Source organism: Camarhynchus parvulus, chromosome 2 (assembly GCF_901933205.1).
Source record: "Camarhynchus parvulus chromosome 2, STF_HiC, whole genome shotgun sequence".
Taxonomy (NCBI): domain Eukaryota; kingdom Metazoa; phylum Chordata; class Aves; order Passeriformes; family Thraupidae; genus Camarhynchus; species Camarhynchus parvulus.
The window spans coordinates 151524183-151547858 of record NC_044572.1 but is presented as its reverse complement, the minus strand read 5'-3'; the positions used below and the strand labels follow the sequence as shown (position 1 = coordinate 151547858).

General features: G+C 60.6%; 1 protein-coding gene across 1 annotated transcript in view; it reads right to left on the bottom strand.

Annotated features, from left to right (window-relative positions):
* Positions 1-23676, bottom strand: part of NRBP2 (nuclear receptor binding protein 2) — a 45156-nt gene that overhangs the window by 9268 nt on the left and 12212 nt on the right. Inside the window, exons 2-11 of the mRNA XM_030943727.1 lie at positions 10284-10406; positions 9324-9425; positions 8749-8838; positions 7831-7871; positions 7421-7515; positions 6558-6581; positions 5697-5780; positions 4263-4318; positions 3849-3944; positions 1619-1751 (exon numbers count right to left, since the gene is read on the bottom strand). Of these exons, the coding sequence (XP_030799587.1) occupies positions 1619-1751; positions 3849-3944; positions 4263-4318; positions 5697-5780; positions 6558-6581; positions 7421-7515; positions 7831-7871; positions 8749-8838; positions 9324-9425; positions 10284-10406 (844 nt within the window). The remainder of the gene's footprint in view (positions 1-1618; positions 1752-3848; positions 3945-4262; positions 4319-5696; positions 5781-6557; positions 6582-7420; positions 7516-7830; positions 7872-8748; positions 8839-9323; positions 9426-10283; positions 10407-23676) is intronic.

Genomic DNA, 23676 nt, shown 5'->3' with positions numbered 1-23676 from the left:
CCACCCTGACCATTCCCAGCTCTGTTCCCCACCCTGACCATTCCCAGCTCTCCCACCCTGACCATTCCCAGCTCTGTTCCCCACCCTGACCATTCCCAGCTCTGTCCTCCATCCTGACCATTCCCAGCTCTGTTCTCCACCCTGACCATTCCCAGCTCTGTTCTCCACCCTGACCATTCCCAGCTCTGTCCTCCATCCTGACCATTCCCAGCTCTGTTCCCCACCCTGACTATTCCCAGCTCTCCCATCCTGACCACTCCCAGCTCTGTTCCCCACCCTGACCATTCCCAGCTCTGTTCTCCACCCTGACCACTCCCAGCTCTCCCACCCTGACCATTCCCAGCTCTGTTCCCCACCCTGACCATTCCCAGCTCTGTTCTCCATCCTGACCATTCCCAGCTCTGTTCCCCACCCTGACCATTCCCAGCTCTCCCATCCTGACCATTCCCAGCTCTGTCCTCCATCCTGACCATTCCCAGCTCTGTTCCCCACCCTGACCATTCCCAGCTCTGTTCTCCATCCTGACCATTCCCAGCTCTGTTCTCCACCCTGACCATTCCCAGCTCTGTTCTCCATCCTGACCACTCCCAGCTCTGTCCTCCACCCTGACCATTCCCAGTTCTGTCCTCCATCCTGACCATTCCCAGTTCTGTCCTCCATCCTGACCATTCCCAGCTCTCCACCCTGACCATTCCCAGCTCTGTTCTCCACCCTGACCATTCCCAGCTCTCCATCCTGACCATTCCCAGCTCTGTCCTCCATCCTGACCATTCCCAGCTCTGTTCTCCATCCTGACCATTCCCAGCTCTCCCATCCTGACCATTCCCAGCTCTGTTCTCCATCCTGACCATTCCCAGCTCTGTTCCCCACCCTGACCATTCCCAGCTCTCCCATCCTGACCATTCCCAGCTCTGTTCCCCACCCTGACCATTCCCAGCTCTGTTCTCCACCCTGACCATTCCCAGCTCTCCATCCTGACCATTCCCAGCTCTCCCATCCTGACCATTCCCAGCTCTCCCACCCTGACCATTCCCAGCTCTGTTCTCCATCCTGACCATTCCCAGCTCTGTTCTCCACCCTGACCATTCCCAGCTCTCCCATCCTGACCATTCCCAGCTCTGTTCTCCACCCTGACCATTCCCAGCTCTCCACCCTGACCACTCCCAGCTCTGTCCTCCATCCTGACCATTCCCAGCTCTGTCCTCCACCCTGACCATTCCCAGCTCTGTCCTCCATCCTGACCATTCCCAGCTCTGTTCTCCACCCTGACCATTCCCAGCTCTGTTCTCCATCCTGACCATTCCCAGCTCAGTTCTCCACCCTGACCATTCCCAGCTCTGTTCTCCATCCTGACCATTCCCAGCTCAGTTCCCCCTGCTGACCGGTCCCAGCCCTCCCCAGGCTCAGTTCCCCCTGCTGACCATTCCCAGCTCAGTTCCCCCTGCTGACCATTCCCAGCTCTCCATCCTGACCATTCCCAGCTCTGTTCCCCACCCTGACCATTCCCAGCTCTCCACCCTGACCATTCCCAGCTCCCCAGCCCGGCTCAGTTCCCCCTGCTGACCGGTCCCAGCCCTCCTCAGGCTCCCCGGGCTCGGGGAGCGCTCCCAGCACTCACACTGGTGGTTGATGAAGCAGTGGGCTGCCAGCAGCTTCAGCGAGTGCACCTCGAAGAGCACGCGGTGGAACAGGAGGCTGTTGGCGCTCGGGCGCCGGTTGGGGTTCAGGGTCAGGCAGGACAGGATGAACTCCTGGGGCACAGCAGGGCCGGGGGGTCAGCAGCGCTGGGCAATGCCCTGCTGCTCCCACAGGAGCAGTTCCCACCCTCAGCAACTCCTGGGATCGCTGGGACAGAGCTCACGGAGCTGCCCCCGTGCCCAGCCCAGGGCTCTCAGTGCCCATTCACCCCTTGGATACCTCCAGGGATGGGCTCCCCAAGCCTCCCTGGCCCCTCTCCATGGGGAAATTCCCCCTGAGCTGCCCTGGCCCAGCCTGGGGCCGTTCCCCCTCCTCCTGTCCCTGTTCCTGGGGTAAATCCCAAATCCCCCCGGCTGTCCCCTGCCGCAGACATCTTTTCATGAAAAATCCTTTCCTTAGGATTTGTCCTCCTGAGAAGCTGAGAGGCCTCAGGAACAAAATGTAACCAATGGTTATCTGCTGCTGTGGAATGCAACAGGTGCATCTGTGATTGGTCTCATGTGGTTGTTTCTAATTAATGGCCAATCACAGCCCAGCTGGCTCAGACACAGAGCCCCCGAGCCACAAGCCTTTGTTATCATTCTCGCTGATTCTATTCTTAGCTAAGCCTTCTGATGAAACATTTTCTTCTATTTTTTAGTATAGTTTTAATGTAATACATATCATAAAATAATAAATCAGCCTTCTGAAACATGGAGTCAGGTCCTCATCTCTTCCTTCAACATAGACCCCTGGAACAGGGTCACAGTCCCCTCCTGCCATGGGCTGTGCAGAGCCACGAGGGCCCCCCTGAGCCCCCTTTTCTCCAGGCCGAGCCCCTGCCCAGCTCCCCAGACCTTCCCCAGCCCCGTTCCCTCCCCTGGGCACATTCCAGCCCGTCCGTGTCCTCACCCGGGGAGCCCAGACCTGCCCCGGCAGTGCCAGCACAGGGGGCACTGCCCTGGGCCTGGCCGTGACCCCATTTCCCAGGAAATGCACCCAAAGCGAGCAGGAGCCCCCGGCCAGCCAGGGACAGGGCAAGGGACAGCAGGGACAGGGCCAGAGCCCACCTGCACCCGCTGGGAGATGGCAGGAGGGGATTTGCACCGGCGAGGGAGAGATGAGGAGGGGATTTACACCCAGGAGTGACACAGGATGGGATTTACACCCAGGAGTAACGCAGGACGGGATTTACACCCAGGAGGGAGAGATGAGGAGGGGATTTACACCCAGGAGTAACGCAGGATGGGATTTACACCCCGGAGTAACACAGGATGGGATTTACACCCAGGAGTAACGCAGGATGGGATTTACACCCAGGAGTAATGCAGGACGGGATTTACACCCAGGAGTAATGCAGGATGGGATTTACACCCAGGAGTAACGCAGGATGGGATTTACACCCAGGAGTGACACAGGATGGGATTTACACCCCGGAGTAATGCAGGACGGGATTTACACCCAGGAGGGAGAGATGAGGAGGGCATTTACACCCAGGAGTAACACAGGATGGCATTTACACCCAGGAGTAACACGGGATGGGATTTATACCCCGGAGTAACACAGGTCAGGGATTTGCACCCAGGAGTGAAGCAGGACAGGGATTTACATCCCAGGAGTGACACAGGATGGGATTTACACCCAGGAGGGAGAGATGAGGATGGCATTTACACACAGGAGTAACACAGGATGGCATTTACACCCAGGAGTGAAGCAGGACATGGATTCACCCCCAGGGGTGACCCAGGACAGGGACTGTCCCCAGAGGTGGCACAGGCCACAGATTTGTCCCCAGGGGTGACCCAGGACAGGGATTCACCCCCAGGACTGACCCAGGACAGGGATTTATACCCCAGCAGTGACACAGGACAGGGACTGGTCCCTAGGGGTGTCCCAGGACAGGGATTGTCCCTAGGGGTGTCCCAGGACACAGATTGTACCCAGGGGTGACACAGGACAGGGATTCACCCCCAGGACTGACCCAGGACAGGGCCTGTCCCCAGCAGTGACACAGGACAGGGATTGTACCCAGGGGTGACACAGGACACAGATTCACCCTCAGGGGTCACACAGGACAGGGATTGTCCCCAGGGGTCACACAGGACAGGGATTCACCCCCAGGGGTGACACAGGACAGGGCCTGTCCCCTGAGGTCCCCAAGGCCCCCTCACCCTCATGTTGGGGTCATCCAGGGAGTGCCGGGCCCGCGCGATCGCCTCCTCTGACACCCGCGTGTCCCCGTTGGTCTGGATCTCCAGCACGGCCATCTGCCGGGGACAGGGACAGGGACAGGGACAGGCTGGGGGGGTGACAGGGACAGGGCAGGGACAGGGGACACAGCCATCTGACAGGGGACAGGGACAGGGGACAGGGACAGGCTGGGGGGGTGACAGGGACAGGGACAGGGGACAGGGACATCTGCCAGGTACAGGGACAAGGACTGTCCTGGGGCTCCAGGGGACAGGGACAGGGAACAGCCCCGGACAGGGCAGGGACAGGGGACATCCCCAGACAGGGGACAGGGGACATCCCCAGCCGGTGACACCTCGGGACAGGCTCCCAGGGCTCCCAGCCCCTTGCCGCACCTCCAGCGCACACATCCCGAAGGAGAAGATGTCCACGGCCGTCCCGTCTGCCTTCTCTGGGGAGGAGAGGGACACGGGGCAGAGCTCAGCGCTGGAGCGCACCTGGGCACCCCCACCTGGGCACACGTTGGCACCCCCACCTGGGCAGCCCACCTGGGCACACGTGGGCACCCCACCTGGGCACCCCCACCAGGACAGCCACACCCGGACAGCCCCACCTGGACAGCCCCAGGAGACCCCATGCCATCCCCATGGATACCCACCCCTGCCCTCACCTGTTCTCCCCTGTTCTCCCCTGCCCTCACCTGTTCCCATCTGTACCCACCTACCCTGACCTGCTCTCACCTGTTCCCACCTGCCTCCCATGCCATCCCCCGCCCTCCTGCGCTGTGCCGCCCCCTCATTCCCGTGCCCGTTCCCATTCCTCATTCCTGTGACTGACCTCATTCCTGTTCCCATTCCCCGTTCCCATTCCCATCCCTGTTCCCATTCCCGATTCCCCATTCCCATGTCCTGTTCATTCCCATTCCCTACTCACGGCCGTATTCCAGAGGGAAGAAGTGCAGGTTCTGCAGCTCCCATTTCCCATTCCCCATTTCCCATTCCCATTCCCCATTCCCATTCCCATTCCCCATTCCCCATTCCCCACTCCCAATCCCCATTCCCATTCCCATTCCCATTCCCATTCCCCATTCCCATTCCCATTCCCCATTCCCATTCCCATTCCCATTCGCCATCCCCATTTCCACTCACGCCCATATTCCGGAGGGAAGAAGTGCAGGTTCCGCTGCTCCCATTTCCCCATCCCCATACCCATTCCCCATTCCCATTCCCCATTCCCCATTCCCCATTCCCCATTCCCCATTCCCATTCCTCATTCCCATTCCCCATCCCCATCCCCATTCCCATTCCCATTCCCCATTCCCCATTCCCATCCCCATTCCCATTCCCCATTCTCATTCCCCATTCCCCATTCCCCATTCCCATTCCCCATTCCCCATTCCCATTCCCCCTTCCCCCTTCCCCATTCCCATCCCCATCCCCATTCCCATTCCCCATTCCCATTCCCCATCCCCATCCCCATCCCCATTCCCATTCCCATTCCCATTCCCATTCCCATTCCCATTCCCATTCCCATTCCCATTCCCATTCCCCATTCCCATCCCCATTCCCCAATCCCATTCCCATTCCCCAATCCCATTCCCATTTCCCCATCCCCATTCCCCATTCCCCATTCCCATTCCCCTTCCCCATTCCCATTCCCCATTCCCCATTCCCCATCCCCATTCCCATTCCCATCCCCATCCCCATCCCCATTCCCATTCCCATTCCCATTCCCATTCCCATTCCCCATTCCCCATCCCCATTCCCCAGTCCCATTCCCATTCCCCAATCCCATTCCCATTCCCATTCCCCATCCCCATCCCCACTCACGGCCGTATTCCGGGGGGAAGAAGTGCAGGTTCCGCTGCTCCTCGCGCTCGATCCTCATGGGGCTGCGCAGATCGTCCGGGAGCGCTGGGCAGAGAGAGGGGCACGGGCTGAGGGGCTGGCAGTGCCCACCTGGGACAGTGCCCACCCTGACAGTGCCCACCTGGGACAGTGCCCACCCGGCAGTGCCCACCTGTGGGGTCTGAGTGTGCCCACCTGGCAGTGCCCACCCTGACAGTGCCCACCCTGACAGTGCCCACCCTGAATGTGCCCACCTGAGAGTGCCCACCGTGACAGTGCCCACCTGGGACAGTGCCCACCTGAGTGTGCCTACCTGAGAGTGTCCACCCTGACAGTGCCCACCTGGGACAGTGCCCACCTGTGGGGTCTGAGTGTGCCCACCCTGAGAGTGCCCACCTGAGAGTGCCCACCCGGCAGTGCCCACCTGAGGGGTCTCAGTGTGCCCACCCATGAGTGTGTCCACCCCTGGGGGTACATGTGTGCCCACCTGTGGGGTTTGGGAGTGCCCACCTAGGGGGGTCTGAGGGGATGAGGGGGGATCTGTGTGTGCCCACCCATGAGTGTGCCCACCTGTGGGGGTCAGAGCGTGCCCACCCATGGGGTCTGCGCGTGCCCACCCCTGGGGCTGAGGGAAGGAGGGGGTCTCTGTGTGTGCCCACCCATGGGGTCTCGGGGGATTTGTGCCCCTGCCCACCCCTGTGCCAGGAGCCCCCTCTGCTCCCCCCCAGCAGCCGTTCCTGGTGGGAGGGAGGTGCCCCCTCCCCACAGAGCCCATCCCTGGTGCCCCGGTGGGTCTGGGGGCTGCGGGGGTGTCCCCAGGGTGGTTGAGGGGGGGTCACTCACCATTGGCAAACACCCGGTGCCAAACTGCCAGGGTGGGCATCAGGAGGGCAGAAGGAAAGGAAAGGGGACAGCGAGGTTGGCACCCCGAAAGGGACCCTGCAATTCCCGGGGCTCCTGCCTGCCCAGGACCCCCCAGACCCCTGGGACCCCCCCAGACCCCTCAGACCCCTGGGACCCCCACTCCCTTCCTCCTGCCAACTCCCTCGGACCCCTGCGACCCCATGGGGCCCCCTCGGACTCCCCCAGACGCCCTCGAACCCCTGTGACCCCCCCAGACCCCTGTGCCCCCCCAGCCTCCCTGTGACCCCCTGTGACCCCCCAGACCCTCGTGCCCAGACCCCTGTGACCCCCAGACCCCTGTGTCCCCCCAGATCCCTGAGCCCCCCAGACCTCTGAGTCCCCCAGACCCCTGGGACCCCCCCAGACTCCCCAGACTCCTGTGACCCCCCTGTCCCCTTCCTCCTGCCAACCTCCTCGGGCCCCCTGTGACCCCCAGACCCCTGGGACCCCCTGGGACCCCCTCAAACCCCTCTGACCCCATGGGACCCTCACCCCTTCCTCCTGCCAACCCCCTTGGACCCCTCAGACACCTGTAACCCCCCCAGACCCCTGTAACCCCCAGACCCCTGTGACCCCCTTGTACACCCTGTGACCACCTCCAGACCCCTGTGACCCCCCAGACTCCCCCAAGCCCCCTGTGCCCCCTCGGATCCCCCCAGACCCCACCAGATCCCCCAGACCCCTGTGACCCCCCAGACACCCCCAAGCCCCCTGTGCCCCCCCGATCCCTGTGACCCTCCAGACCCCTGTGCCCCCTGAGCCCCCCCAGCCCCCTGTGCCCCCCCCGTGCCCCCCAGGCGCACCGGAGCCGATCTTGACGAGCCCGTTGTGCTGGATGAACACGGTGTCGCTGGTCAGGTTCCCGTGGATGATGGGAGGGTCACAGGAGTGCAGGAAACTGGGGGGGCACAGGGGGGGTCACAGGGGGTACAGGGGGGTCACAGGGGGCACAGGGGGTACAGGGGGCATGGGGGGGTCACAGGGGGCACACAGGACACAGGGGGCACGGGGGGGTCACAGGGGGCACACAGGGGGTACAGGGGGCACAGGGGGTCATGGGGGGCATGGGGGGGTCACAGGAGTGCAGGAAACTGGGGGGGCACAGGGGGCACAGCGTGTCCCGAGCTCAGCCCGCACCCCCAGCAGGTCTGGGGGGGTCACAGGGGGTCACAGGGGTCTGGGGGGTTCGGGGGTGCAGCTGCGGGAGCCTCACCTGAGAGCCGAGAGGATTTGGGTGCACCAGCGCTTCCAGGCCTGGGGACACAGCGGGGACAGAGCGGGGACAGAGCTGTGTCATGGGGACAGGGACAGGGACAGGGACAGGGACAGGGGCAGGGACAGGGACAGGGACAGGGACAGGGACAGGGACAGGGGCAGGAACAGGGACAGGGGCAGAGCAGAGACATCCCCTGTGCCCTGCCACCCCTTCCCAGGGCCAGGAACAGGGGGACAGAGACAGAGTGGGAACAGAGCTGTGTCAGTGGGGACAGGGACAGGGACAGGGACAGGGACAGGGACAGGGACAGGGACAGGGGCAGGGGCAGGGGCAGGGACAGAGCAGAGACATCCCCTGTGCCCTGCCACCGTGTCCGGGCGGGGACGACGGTGGGGCCACCTTCGGGACAGGGACAGGGACAGGGACACAGGGACAGGGGACAGGCAGAGCAGGGGACAGAGCTGTGTCACCCCGGGACAGGGCGGGGGGGACAGAGGGGTCAGGGGACAGGGGACAGGGACAGGGACAGGGACAGGGACAGGGAAGGGACAGAGCAGAGACATCCCCTGTGCCCTGCCACAGTCCCTGTGCTCTGCCACCCCGGGACAGGGACAGGGACAGAGCGGGGACAGAGCTGTGTCATGGGGACAGGGACAGGGACATCCCCTGTGCCCGGCCATGGCTCAGGGTCCATTCCCAGGGACAGGGACAGGGATAGGAGGACATGGACAGAGTGGAGACATCCCCTATGCCCTGCCACAGTCCCTGTGCCTTGTCCCCCTTCCCAGGGCCAGGGCCAGGGCCAGGGGGACAAGGCCAGGGCCAGGGGGCCAGGGCCATCCCCCGTGCCCTGCCACCCCTCCCCGGGGCCAGGGGCACGCGGCCGCAGGGGCTGGGGGTGCCCCCGGGGCTCACCCGGGCGTTCATGGCCTTGTGGTTCTTCTTGGTTTTCTTCAGGAACTGCTTGAGGCTGCCCGAGGACACGTACTCCGTGATGAAAATCACCTGGGGGGGCACGGCCTGGGGGGTCAGCTGCCCCCAGGGCCCCCAGAGACCTCCCAGTGCCCCCCTGAGCCCCCCGACCCCCCTGAGCCCCCCCAGACCCCTCCAGAGCCCCTCCAGAGCCCCCCCCAGACTCCCCCAGAGGGGTCCCAATGTCCCCCAGACCCCGGTGACCGCCCCAGACCCCTGCGACCCCCCGCAACCACCCCAGAGCCCCCCCAGCCCCTCACCCGGGCCTTGGCATCCCTGACATCCAACCAGACCCCCCCCCGACCCCTGTGACCCCCCCAGGACACCCCCAGACCCCAGTGCCCCCCCATAGCCCCTCACCTATGCCTTGCTGTCCCTGACGTCCAGCCAGACCCCCCAGAGGGGTTCCAGTCCCCCAGAGCCCCCTGAGACAGCCCCAGATCTCCCCCAGACCCCCTCAAAGCCCCCCCAGAGCCCCAGAGGGGTTCCAGCCCCCCCCAGAGCCCCCCCAGCCGTACCCGGGCCTTGCAGTCCCTGACGTCCAGCCAGTACTTGTGCAGTTTGACGATGTTGGGGTGATCCACCAGCACCAGCTGCTCAAACATGGTCTGGATCTTCTCCTGGGGGGCACAGGGCACAGGGCAGGGGGCACAGGGGAGAGGGGCACAGGTGAGGGGGCACAGGGCACAGGTGAGGGGGCACAGGGGAGGGGGGCACAGGTGAGGGGGGCACGGGGCACAGGTGAGGGGGCACAGGGCACAGGGGAGGAGGGCACAGGGGAGAGGGGCACAGGTGAGGGGGCACAGGGCACAGGGCAGGGGGCACAGGGGAGGGGGGCACAGGTGAGGGGGCACAGGGCACAGGTGAGGGGGGCACAGACAGGGCAGGTGAGGAGGGACGTGCTGGGATGGGCAGGACAGGTGAGGGTGAAGCTGCTGGCAGGGGCAGGACAGGTGAGGAGGGAACTCCTGGGGGCACAGGGCACAGGTGAGGGGCTGGCACGGGCAGGGCAGGTGAGGGTGAAGCTCTTGGCACTGAAGCTCCTGGCACGGGCAGGGCACCCCAAGCTCTGGGGATGACCAAGGGCCTGCTCTGGGCTCCCTGGGAGGGAACGGCCGAGGAGGGGCTGCCCTGTACCAGGGGGAGAGCCCTGCCAGGCCGTGCCAGGCCGTGCCAGGCCATGCCAGCCTGTGCCAGGCTGTTCTGGGCCATGCCAGGCCGTGCCAGGAGGCAGAGCCCATCCTGCCAGGCTGTGCCAGGCCATGCCGGGCCGTGCCAGGCCGTACCAGGCTGTGCCAGGCTGTACCAGCCCATGCCAGGCCATACCAGGCCATGCCAGGCTGTGCCAGGCTGTAGGAGCCCATGATGCCAGGCCATGCCAGGGGGAAGGAGTCCGTGCTGCCAGGCTGTTCCAGGCCGTGCCAGGCCGTGCCAGGCCATGCCAGGCCATGCCAGGCCGTGCCAGGCCGTGCCCTCACCTCGTGCGCTTTGAAGGCCTTCCTGTCGGTGAAGAGCAGCTCGTTCCACACGACCTCCACGCCCTCCTCGGTGTCCATGGCCAGGAAGGTGCTCTGGATGCCAGGCATGTTCCCCTGGTTCACCTGGGGGCACAGGGGGGTCAGGCCAGGCTGGCACCGCCTGCTGCGCGGGCACCCCCAAAAATGCCAAATTTCTATTCAGGAACGGCCTGATCCGGAACAGGCCCCAAAAATATCAAATTTCTGTTCAGGAATGGCCTGATCAGGTACAGACCCCAAAAATACCAAATTTCTGTTCAGGAACGGCCTGGTCAGGAACAGACCCCAAAAATATCAAATTTCTGTTCAGGAATGGCCTGATCAGGTACAGACCCTAAAAATACCAAATTTCTGTTCAGGAACGGCCTGGTCAGGAACTGGCCCCAAAAATATCAAATTTCTGTTCAGGAATGGCCTGATCAGGTACAGACCCCAAAAATACCAGATTTCTGTTCTCTTGGAGCCAGGAACGGCCTGGTCAAGAACAGATCCCAAAACCACCAAATTTCTGTTCTCTGTGGGCCAGGAACGGCCCCTGCTGGCCTGATCAGCCGGATTTTACTGGCCATCCTGAGTGGTTTGTGCCCAGCCCCACCTGCATCCAGGTGTTTCTGGGCATCCAGAGGGGTTCTGAGCACAGGAACCCCTGCTTTGGGAGGTGCGTGGTGAGCAGGGCTCACTGCAGTCACCTCTGTGCACAGCAAAGGCACAAATAAATACATAAAACCATAAATAAATACATCAAAAATTATAAATTAACCAGCAGGAGCCCCCTCCAATCACCTCTGTGTCACTGTGAGTGCTCCCACAGTCACTGACACCTCCCACAGCAAATGCACAAATAAATACACAAATAAATACACAAAAATAATAAATGAACAGCAGTAACCCCATGGTTTGGGAGGTCACTGTGAGCAGAGCTCACTGCGGTCACCCCTGTGCACAGCGAATGCACAAATAAATACATAAATAAATTAAAAATGGTAAATGGACTGGCAGGAACAGGAACCCCCTGGTTTGGGAGGTGTGAGCTCATTGCAGTCACCGCCCTGCACAGCAAATGAACAAACAAATACATAAAAAAGATAAATAAATACACAAAAAATAATCAATGAACCAGCAGGAGGAGCACTGTGAGCAGGGCTCACTGCAGTCACCCCTGTGTCACTGTGAGTGCTCCCACAGTCACTGACACCAACACGTCCCACAGCAAATACATAAATAAATACATAAAAACATAAATAAATACATCAAAAATAATAAATGAACCAGCAGGACCCCCCTGCAATCACCTCTGTGTCACTGTGAGTGCTCCCACAGTCACTGACACCAACACGTCCCACAGCAAATACATAAATAAATACATAAAAACATAAATAAATACATCAAAAATAATAAATGAACCAGCAGGACCCCCCTGCAATCACCTCTGTGTCACTGTGAGTGCTCCCACAGTCACTGACACCAACACGTCCCACCATAAATACATAAATAAATACACAAAAATGATAAATGAACCTGCAGGACCCCCCTGCAATCACCTCTGTGTCACTGGCAGAGCACTGAGTGCTCCCACAATTACTGACACCGACACCTCCCACAGCAAATGCACAAATAAATACATAAATAAATACATCAAAAATGATAAATGAACCTGCAGGACCCCCCTGCAATCACCTCCGTGTCACTGCGAGTGCTCCCACAGTCACTGATACTTCCCACAGCAAATGCACAAATAAATACACAAATAAATACACAAAAATTATAAATGAACAGCAGTAACCCCATGGTTTGGGAGGTCACTGTGAGCAGAGCTCACTGCAGTCACCTCTGTGCACAGCAAATGCACAAATAAATCCATAAATACAGATAAATACACAAAATAAATACAAATAAAGTAGTAGGTGGACTGGCAGAACCCCCTGCTCTGAGAGGGACACTGTGAGCAGAGCTCACTGCAATCACTTCCATAGACAGCAAATGCACAAATAAATATACAAATACAAATAAATACACAAATAAATACACAAAAATAATAAATGAACAGCAGCAACCCCCTGCTTTGGGAGGTCACTGTGAGCAGAGCTCACTGCAATCACCTCCATACACAGCAAATGCACAAATAAAAATTCCTCTGGCTGCCCCGGAGGACTCCAGACCCTGGCAAGGGGCTCAGACTCCTTGGCATGGAGTCCAAACCACCTGTGCCTTTGATTTTAACCCACAGAAGCAATTACCAGCTTTGTGTGAAGATTTACAAGCCACAAGAGTTTGAGTAGAATAATAATGAATTTATCACAGGGTGAAAAAGTAGAATTTTAAAAGTTTTTAGAATAAAGTTCAAAGAACAAAATAAAAGGATCTAAGCGTGTTCTGTCTTTCTCCTTCTTCTCCTTCTTGTCCTCCATCTCCTGCTGTGATGGTGGCACTTTTAGATTGGTCTAGAGTAGAGGCAAACTGTCTAACATAAGTAATAAGTATTATTACTTATTGCAAAGTATTATTAAGTATTATTGTAAGTATCATTACTTATTGTATTTATTGTAAATTTCTTTACAGCAAGAAAATTACTGTAAATAAAGTACACGTAGTTTTTAGTACAAAAAGATAACGGTGCCCTGAGGGCGGGCAGTGTGCCACAAACCGACGTGGTGACAAATCTCAGCAGGTCAAAGATAATTAAAAACGAGCAAACAAACAACCCTGAGCTGGTCCTGAGCTGCCCTGTGGCTCCTCACGGGTGTGGCAGTTGCTGTGACAGTCCTGTCCCCAGCCCTGCGCACCTGTCCCAGGGCCACCCACACCTGCATTGCCCAGGGAACATCAGGGTGGGCAAATCAGAGAAAGTCAGGTGTGGGAAAGCAAAGAAAACCAGGTGTGGGCAAATCAGAGAACATCAGGGTGGGCAAATCAAAGAAAACCAGGTGCGGGCAAATCAAAGTCACCACATCACCTGTGAGCGTCCCCAGGAGCCTCAGGACAGCACCTGTCCAGGAGCTTCCCATCCCCAGGGGCCACAGATCCCCACCCCAGGACCCTGTGAGGGGCAGCTCCGCAGGTGCGACCTCCGCAGGTGTGACCCCTGCAGATGTCACCTCCTCAGGTGTGACCTCTGCAGGTGTCACCTCTGCAGGTGTGACCTCTGCAGCTGTGACCTCCGCAGGTGTCACTTCCTCAGGTGACATCCTGCATGGACCCTCCTGCTCCCCAGACCAGCCACAGTCACCAGGACTCATCTCCAGCCCAGGTAAAACCCACGAGGCACCTGGCTCAGACCCCAGCCCAGGACAGGCTCATGCTGGGAGCAGAGGCACCTGCTGCATCCCAACCCCAAAGCATCCTGACCCCAAAGCATCCCAGTGACCCCAAAGCATCCCAGTGACCCCAAAGCATCCCAACCCCAAAGCATCCCGAACCCAAAGCATCCCAGTGGGACTGGGTTGATCCCACTGCTGGGGTTCATCCCACTGCCAAGGTTTGGGGCTCATCCCACTGCTGGGGTTCATCCCACTGCCCAAGTTTAGGGTTCATCCCACTGCCCAGGTCTGGGGTTCATCCACTGCCTGGGTTTGGGGCTGGTCCTGCAGCCAGGGCCGGTCCCACTGCTCAGGTTCATCCCACCACCCAGGTTTGGGGTTCATCCACTGCCCGGGTTTGGGGTTCATCCCATTGCTGGGGTTCATCCACTGCCCGAGTTCGGGGCTGATCCTGCAGCCAGGGCCGGTCCCTGCGGGGCTCGGGGCAGCTGTGGGTGCCCAGCACCCCCGGCTCGTTAGCAGGGCACGCCCAGTCAGTTCACGGTTCATGTTGCAGCCACACAAAGCACCTCTGTTCCTCCTCCACCCCTGTTCCTCCTCCCGCCCGGCACAGTCTCCGCTCAGAGCCCGGCACGGACGGGGAGGGACATGGGCCCCGCCTTCCCAGTGACCCCAGTGATCCCAGTGACCCCAGTGATCCCAGCGATCCCAGTGCTCCCAGTGACCCCAGTGATCCCAGCGATCCCAGTGCTCCCAGTGCTCCCAGCAATCCCAGTGATCCCAGCGCTCCCAGTGACCCCAGTGATCCCAGTGCACAGCCAGAGTGGGAACCACAGAATCGTCTTGGAATCACAGCTTTGGGTTGGAGGGACCTTAAAGCCCATCTGGTCCTGGTCCCTCCGAGCTCCAAACAAGCTCCTTCTAGGCTCGAGGGGCATCCCAGCGCCCAGGGCTGGGGCAGGGGATCTGCTGGGATCCAGGATCTCAGCCCCAGCAGTGGGAATGAACCCCAGGAGTGGGATGAGCCCCAGGAGTGGGATCAGTGCAGGGATCTGCCAGGATCCAGGATCTCAACCTCAGCAGTGGGATGAACCCCAGGGGTGGGATGAACACCAGGAGTGGGATGAACCACAGGAGCAGGACCAGTGCCGGGATCTGCCGGGATCCAGGATCTCAACCTGAGCAGTGGGAGCAGTGCCAGGATCTGCCGGGATCCAGGATCTCAACCTGAGCAGTGGGACCAGTGTCGGGATCTGCCAGGATCCAGGATCTCAACCTGAGCAGTGGGAGCAGTGCCAGGACCTGCCGGGATCCAGGATCTCAACCTGAGCAGTGGGAGCAGTGCCAGGATCTGCCGGGATCTGGGATCTCAGCGGGATGAGCCCCAGCAGTGGATGATCCCCAGCAGTGGGAGCAGTGCCAGGACCTGCCGGCATCCAGGAAGCTCTGGAACGTGTCAGGCTGGACCCTTCCCGGCTGCGTGCGGACACGAACGTGCTCCGCCTTGTGCCGAGTGAGAACAGAGCTGATTGCCACCAGCTGCTCCTGCTCTGAGCTCGGCCCGGCCTCCATAAATAGATAAACAAACACGGCATTTTCCACACAGCCTGACTGGGACGGAAGGCGGCGGCGCTGGTCTCCGGGGTTTATTCCCCGTGGCTTGTCCCTGTGGTTCATCCCCCCCATGGTTTACCCCTGTAGTTTATGCCTGTGGTTTATCCCCATGGTTTATCCCCATGGTTCATCCCCCGTGCTTTATCCCTGTGGTTCATCCCCATGGTTTATCCCTGTGGTTTATCCACTGTGGTTCATCCCCAATGGTTCACCACCACGGTTTATCCCTGTGGCCTATCCCTTGTGGTTTATCCCCATGGTTTATCCCCCATGGTTCATCCCCCATGGTTTATCCCTGTGGTTTATCCACTGTAGTTCATCCCCAATGGTTCCCCACCATGGTTTATCCCCATGGCCTATCTCCTGTGGTTCATCCCTGTGGTTTATCCCCTCGTGGTATATCCCCCATAACCACTCCTGGGGTATATCCGCTCGTGGTATATCTCCCATGGTTTATCCCCGTGGTTCATACCCCATGGTTCATCCCCCATGGTTTATCCCCCATGGTTCATCTCTATGGTTTATCCCCCATGGTTTATCCCCCATGGTTTATCCCCTGTGGTTTATCCCGCTCCCAGCAGCTCCGTGCGTTGCTCGGCGCCGCCCCGGGAGCGCTCGGCGGGCGCCCGGAGCGGCCGCTGGGGACGGGGCAGGGCCGGTTTGGCAAAGATCGGGTTGCAGCTTCCAAGCAATCGCTCCCTCCTGAGCCTTTCTCGTCAGCGAGCGCTGAGCCAGGAACGGGAACGCGCTCAGGGCTGGGGGAGCAGCCGGGGGATGGGGCTGAGCCAGGATCGGGCTCGGGGCTGGGGGAGCAGCCGGGCATGGGGCTGAGCCAGGAACGTGAACGGGCTCGGGGATGGGGGAGCAGCCGGGGATGGGGCTGAGCCAGGAACGTGAACGGGCTCGGGGATGGGGGAGCAGCCGGGGATGGGGCTGAGCCAGGAACGGGCTCGGGGCTGGGGGAGCAGCCGGGGATGGGGCTGAGCCAGGATCGGGCTCGGGGCTGGGGGAGCAGCCGGGCAATGGGGCCGGGTATAACGGGGAGAGGAGGTTTTGCTCCCATGGCTGCGAGGCTGCCAGGTCCCTCCCCACCCGAACCATCCCACGGTTCTCCCCTCACAGTGTGCAGAGATTGTTCCAGTCCTTGGTGCCACCACGGCATTTGGGATCTGAGGGACCCCGGGGCCAAGCGGTGAACGCGGCGTGCCTGGGAAATCCCTGCGCAGGAAATGCCAGCCCAGGCTGTCCCAGGAGCCCGGTGACAGTATCCCTCTCCCGGTGGGACACAGGGACACCCAGGAGTGTGTCCCACTCCTCGTGGGACACAGGGACACCCAGGAGTGTGTCCCGCTCCTGGTGGGACATGGGGACACCTGGGAGTGTGTCCCGCTCCTGGTGGGACACCCAGGAGTGTGTTGGGCTCCTGGTGGGACACGGGGACACCTGGGAGTGTGTCCCACTCCTCGTGGGACACGGGGACACCTGGGAGTGTGTCCCACTCCTGGTGGGACACCCAGGAGTGTGTTGGGCTCCTGGTGGGACACGGGGACACCTGGGAGTGTGTCCCACTCCTGGTGGGACAGGGGGACACTCTGCAGGCAGCAGGGACAGGGGGGCTGCTGGCCCTGGGCCACCCGTGCCCCCCAAACCCCGTGTCCCCTGGGCCACCTGTGCCCCCCGAGCCCCATGTCCCCTGGGCCACCCATGTCCCCCAAACCCCGTGTCCCCTGGCCCTGAGCGAGGCTGTCCCCTGCTGTGGCCCCAGGCAGGGCAGGGGCGGCTGTTGCAACACAGAAACCGCTTCAGAAACCACGGGAAAGGAAAAACACCGAGCTGGGAGTGCTGAGGCCCCAGGCAGGGACACCTGAGCCCTGTCCTGCACGTCCCCAGGGGTCAGGGACACCTGAGCCACGTCCTGCATGTCCCCGAGGGTCAGGAGGGTCAGGGACACCTGAGCCCTGTCCTGCTCGTCCCCAGGGGTCAGGGACACCTGAGCCCTGTCCTGCATGTCCCCGAGGGTCAGGGACGGGGAGTGGCAGCACGGGCAGAGCCCGCGGGCCCCAGAGCTGAGGGGTCACCAACCCCCTGTGCCCTGCCCGAGGGAAGGGGCTGTCACACCCTGTGTCCCGGGCTGGGAGCTCACTCCAGGCTCCAACTCCTGCTCCAGGCTCCCAGATCCTGCTCCAAGGGCTCCATCCAACACCTTGCCCGAGGGAAGGGGCTGTCACACCCCTGTCCCTGCTCCAGCTCCTGCTCCAGCCTCCCAGATCCTGCTCCAGGGCCCATCCAGCACCGTGCCCAGGGAAGGGGCTGTCACACCCCTGTCCTGGGCTGGGAGCTCAGTCCAGGCTCCAACTCCTGCTCCAAGGGCTCCATCCAACATCATGCCCAAGGGAAGGGGCTGTCACACCCCTGTCCCAGGTGAGAGCATACTCGAGGCTCCAGCTCCTGCTCCAGGGCCCATCCAACACTGTGCCCAGGAAGGGGTTGTCATACCCCTGTCCCGGGCTGGGAGCTCACTCCAGGCTCCAGCTCCTGTTCCAAGCTCCCAGCTCCTGCTCCAGGCTCCCAGATCCTGCTCCAGGGCCCCATCCAACACTGCCCAACTTAAGGGGCTGTCACACCCTGTGTCCTGGGCTGGGAGCTCACTCCAGGCTCCAGCTCCTGCTCCTGCTCCAGGCCCCATCCAGCACCCGAGGGAAGGGGCTGTCACACCCCTGTCCTAGGCTCTCAGCTCCTGCTCCAGGGCCCGTCCAACACCGTGCCCAGGAAGGGGCTGTCACAAGCCCTGTCCCAGGCTGGGAGCTCGCTCCAAGCTCCAACTCCTGCTCCAGGCTCCCAGATCCTGCTCCAGGCTCCAGCTTCTGCTCCAAGGCCCATCCAACATCATGCCCGACTTAAGGGGCTGTCACACCCCTGTCCCAGGCTCCAGCGCATGCTCCAGGGGCTCTATGCAAACACCGTGCCTGAGGGAAGGGGCTGTCACATCCCTGTCCCGGGCTGGGAGCTCACTCCAGGCTCCAGCTCCTGCTCCAGCCTCCCAGATCCTGCTCCAGGGACTCTATCCAGCACCGTGCCCGAGGGAAGGGGCTGTAACACGCCCTGTCCCTGCTCCAGTTCCTGCTCCAGGCCCCATTCAGCACCCGAGGGAAGGGGCTGTCACACCTGTGTCCCAGGCTCCAGCTCCTGCTCCAGGGCTCCATCCAACCCCAGAGGGGCCCTGCACGGGCCAGCGAGGGCACCGGCAGCAGCAGCAGCAGCCCCAGGGCAGGACAGACGCCGTGCCCGGCGCTGGGCACAGCTCAGCCCCACGGCGGTGCCAGGGGATCCGCGGTGCCAGACAAACCTGTTCTGTCCCTGCCATCCTGTTACACAACCAGCAGGTGAGGGCAACGCCGCGGATGGAAAACGTTTGGGTTCCAGTGAAGCATTTGATCCTGTCTGCCACGAAGCCGTGAGCCCAGCACGAACCCAGCCCTGGGCCCTGAGGGGCACAGGGGGCACAGGGGGGCACAGGGAGCACAGGGGGCAGAGGGGGCACAGGGGGGTACAGGGGGTACAGGGGGGTACAGAGGGGTCCAGCCTGGGCCATGGGGAAGCAGCAGAGCTGGGGCAGAGGGCAGCCGGGCTGCCCACTCACCCAGGAGAAGCAGCTGAAGCAAAGCAGAGATTTTCCGGAGTAGAGATCGATTTTAGTCTTGGTGAAATGCACATCTTTGAGTTAGATCTGCAGCTTGCTGTTTGGTCTGAGTGCCCATTCTCACAAAGGGCTTGTGCTTGAAAAATCTGCTTCAGGTAAGCGGGAGGGAAAGGAGCAGACAAAGCAAAGCAACCTGGCTCAGGAGTTCTTCTAATAAAGAAGAATTAGCAGCAAGTGTCACACGAAATCAGTAGGATAAATATGCATGACCCTATTGTGAAATTGCATACACATGTGTTAGACAGAGAGATTTAAAAAAATCTGAAGTTGTCAGAAGCACTCATGTCATTTTAATAAATGATTCCCACGCGTGTCCAGCGCTGCAATAAACATGCCAGCTGTACAACTGCACAAAAGTTGTGGAGTTTGTTTGTTTGTTTCCGCAAATCACACCCCAGCGCGTGGCTGTGCCCCAGGCCTGGGAGAGCGGGCAGGGAAACTGAGGCAGGGACAGCCCAGCGGGGTGGGCAGTGCCAGAGCTGCCCCACCGGGGCAGGAGGGGCACCCAGGGCGCCCAGCCCTTCTCCAGGAACCCTCCCTGTGGCAGAACCATCACAGCTCGGGGTGCTGTGGGTGGGAAGGGACCTCAAAGCTTCACCCCTGCCCTGGCAGGGACACCTCCCACCAGCCCAGGTCACCCCAAGTCCTGTCCAGTCTGGCCTTGGGCACGTCCAGGGATCCAGGGGCAGCCACAGCTGCTCTGGGAATTCCATTGCAACATCCCAACACCCTGACAGGGAGGAATTCCTTCCCAAATCCCATCCTGGTCTCATTGCAACCCCACCCGACAGGGAGGAATTCCTTCCCAAACCTAGCACCGATCCCAGCGCAACATCCCACAATCGTCACAGGCAGGAATTCCTCCCCTAAACCCCTTCCCAGTATCCACCACTGCTCCCATTGCAACACCTCACCACCCAGACAGGGAGGAATTCCTTCCCAAATCCCATCCCAAATCCCATCCCAAATCTAGCACTGCTCCCATTGCAGCACCCCATCACCCTGACAGGCAGGAATTCCTTCCCAAAATTCCATCCCATATCCAGCGCTGCTGCCACTGCAACACCTCACCACCCTGATGGAGGAATTCCTTCCCAAAATCCCATCCCAAACCTAGCACCGATCCCAGTGCAACATCCCACCATCATCACAGGCAGGAATTCCTTCCCTAAACCCCTTCCCAGTATCTACAACTGCTCCCATTCCGACACCTCACCACCCTGACAGGGAGGGATTCCTACTCAAATCCCATCCCAAATCTAACACTGCTCACATTACAACACGCCACAATCGTCACAGGCAGGAATTCCTTCCCAAAATCCCATCCCAAATCCAGCACTGTTCCCATTGCAACACCCCATCACCCTGACAGGCAGGAATTCCTTCCCAAAATTCCATCCCATACCTAGCACTGCTGTCATTGCAACACCTCACCATCCTGACGGGCAGGATCCATCCCAATATCCAGCACTGCTCCTACTGCAACACCCCACAATCCTCACAGGCAGGAATTCCATCCCAAAATCCCATCCCAAAATCCCATCCCAGTATCTCACATGCTCCCATTGTAACATCCCACCATCATCACAGGCAGGAATTCCTTCCCAAATCCCATCCCAAATCTAACATTGCTCCCATTGCCACACCTCAACAGCCTCAGAGGAATTCCTTCCCCAAATCCCATCCCATATCTAAAACTGCTCCCATTGCAACACCCCATCGCCCTCACAGGCAGGAATTCTTCCCAAAATCCCATCCACCCCAATATCTAACACTGCTCCCATTGCAGTGTGTCACCACCCCGACAGGCAGGAACTCCTTCCCAAAATCCCATCCTGCTCCCATTGCAACACCCCATCACCCTCACAGCAGGAATTCCTTCCCAAAAATCCCATCCCAAATCTAACAGTGTTCCCATTGCAGCACGTCACCACCCCGACAGGCAGGAATTCCTTCCCAAAATCCCATCCTGCTCCCATTGCAACACGCCACAATCCTCACAGGCAGGAATTCCTTCCCAAAAATCCCATCCCAAATCTAACAGTGCTCTCATTGCAACACGCCATCACCCTCACAGGCAGGAATTCCTTCCCAAAATCCCATCCCATGCCATATCCAGCACTGCTCTCTGGCAGTGGGCAGCCCCTGGCCATTCCCAGGAGGTTCCTGCTCGGCAGCCCCAGCGCGCCAGGGCTCTCTGTGCCATCCCAGCAGACAGGGACGCTGCCCCCGAGCCCAGCAGCACCTGGGGAGCGCTGCTGGAGGCTGCCCCTGCCCCTCCCAGGGCTGGCAGCCTCTGCTGCCCTGCGTGCCCACGGCTGCCCGTCCCTCCCGCCCAGCAAACACTGCCCTCGCTGTTCTCGTCCCTGTGCTCCGGGAAGGGGACACCGGAGTACTTTTCCACTGGCCCGAGCAGAGCCAGGGCAGCTCCTGCAGGGCCGGCAGCAGCAGGGTTGGCATTTCCTGCAGGCAGCTGTTCCCTGCCCACACCAGGGCAGCTCCTGCAGGGCCAGCAGCAGGGTTGGCATTTCCTGCTGCTCCCTGCCCACACCAGCACAGCTCCTGCAGGGGCAGCAGTAGCAGCAGCAGTGTTGGTGTATGCCAGGGCAGCTCCTGCAGGGGCAGCAGGGTTGGCATTTCCTGCTGCTCCCTGCCCACATCAGGGCAGCTCCTGCAGGGGCAGCAGGGTTGGTGTATGCCAGCACGGCTCCTGCAGGGGCAGCAGCAGCAGCAGCAGCAGCAGCAGGGGCTGGTGTTTATTTCCCGGCTCCCTGCCCACGCCTGCAGCCGGAGCCAGCAGCAATGTTTGCTTTACCCCCTGGCCCTGCACGGCCCCGGAGGGGACACGAGCTCGGGGTCACCTCAGCACAGCCTGAGGAGGTGACACCAGCATGGGTCACCCAGCCCAGCCCTGGGAGGGGACACGAGCCTGGGGTCACCACAGCCCTGCCAGCCTGAGGAGGTGACACAAACCTGGGGTCACCCAAACCCAGCCCCAGGAGGGGACACCAGCCTGGGGCCACCCCAGCACTGCCCTGGGACGCCAGACTGGAGTCACCCGGACCCAGCCCTGGGAGGTGACACGAGCCTGGGGTCACCCCAACACAGCCTGGGGAGCAGACACAAGCCCGGGGTCACCCCAGCACTGCCCTGGGGAGGTGACACACGCCCAGGGTCACCCCAGCATTGGGAGGTGACACACGCCCAGGGTCACCCCAGCCCTGCCAGCCTGAGGAGGTGACACCAGCCTGGGGTCCCCCCAGCCCAGCCCCCTCTCCGGGACACGGGGCTGTCAGTATCACTGGGCTGGCAGTGTCACTGGGCTGGCAGTGACACGGGGCTGGCAGTGTCACGGGGCTGGCAGTGACAGGGGCTCTGCAGGATCCCCAAGGACAGGCAGAGGGTCCCAGCGCCAGCCTGCACCGGGCCAGGGCAGCCTGAGGGGCTGGGGGGGAAATGGGAGCAGCAGGAGCCAGGGAGAGGATGGGCAGGTGGAATTCTATCCCTGGGAATGCTGTGCCCCATCCATGGGCAGCCAATATCCTATCCATGGGCATCCTGTGCCCCATCCCATGGGAATGCTGCGCCCCATCCCCTGGGCATCATGTGCCCCATTCCCAGAACTGCTGTGCCCCATCCCTGGGCACCCAATATCCTATCCATGGGCATCCCATGCAATGGGCATCATATGCCCCATTCCCGGGAATGCTGTGCCCCATGGGAAATCTGAGCATCATCCCACGGGAATGCTGCGCCCCATGCAATGGCGTCCTGTGCCCCATTCCCGGGAATGCTGTGCCCCATGGGAAATCTGAGCATCATCCCATGGGAATGCTGGGTTCCATTCCTGGGCATCCTGTGCCCCATCACTGGGAGTGCCATGCCCCATCTCACTGCAGAGCCCGCCGTGCCCCCCATCCCAAGCTGGCACAGGCCCAGGGAGCCCTGCAGAGCTCCAGGACACACATCCCTGCTGGAAGAGCAGAGCTCCAGGACACACATCCCTGCTGCAAGAGCATCCCAGAGAGCTCCAGGACACACATCCCTGCTGGAAAAGCAGAGCTCCAGGACACACATCCCTGCTGGAAGAGCATCCCAGGGAACCCTGCAGAGCTCCAGGACACACATCCCTGCTGGAAGAGCAGCCCAGGGAGCCCAGGGAGCCCTGCAGAGCTCCAGGACACACATCCCTGCTGGAAGAGCAGCCCAGGGAACCCTGCAGAGCTCCAGGACATACATCCCTGCTGCAAGAGCATCCCAGAGAGCTCCAGGACACACATCCCTGCTAGAAGAGCAGCCCAGAGAGCCCAAGGAGCCCTTGCAGAGCTCAGCCCAGGTTTTCCATCCAGGCTGTCCTGGATTGCCAAGCCAATTGTATTTATTTACCATCTGTGTGGCAGTTGTCTTCTGTTCAGTGGGCAGTTTTCCTTATCTCCTCCACAACCAGGGAGACATCTGCTGATAAGGGGCCATGGAATGTCCCCACATGGCTGATAAGGACTGCAGCATCCCGCTGGGAGATGTGAGCTCAGAGGGGAGAGCCAAGCATTCCCAACTGGATATAATGTGGAGATTCTGGAACACCAGCACGGCTTCTCCACTGGATTCCCAGAGGAGCAGCAGCTGCCCCTTCCACTGGATCTCCAGAGGAAGAGAGTGCACCTTTCTACAGGATCCCTGCTCCAGCAGAACCACCTCTGACACTCCAAAAAACTGCAGCCACAATTCCAGTGGGATTTCTATAGGATCCCTGCTCCAACAGAACCACCCCTGACACTCCAAA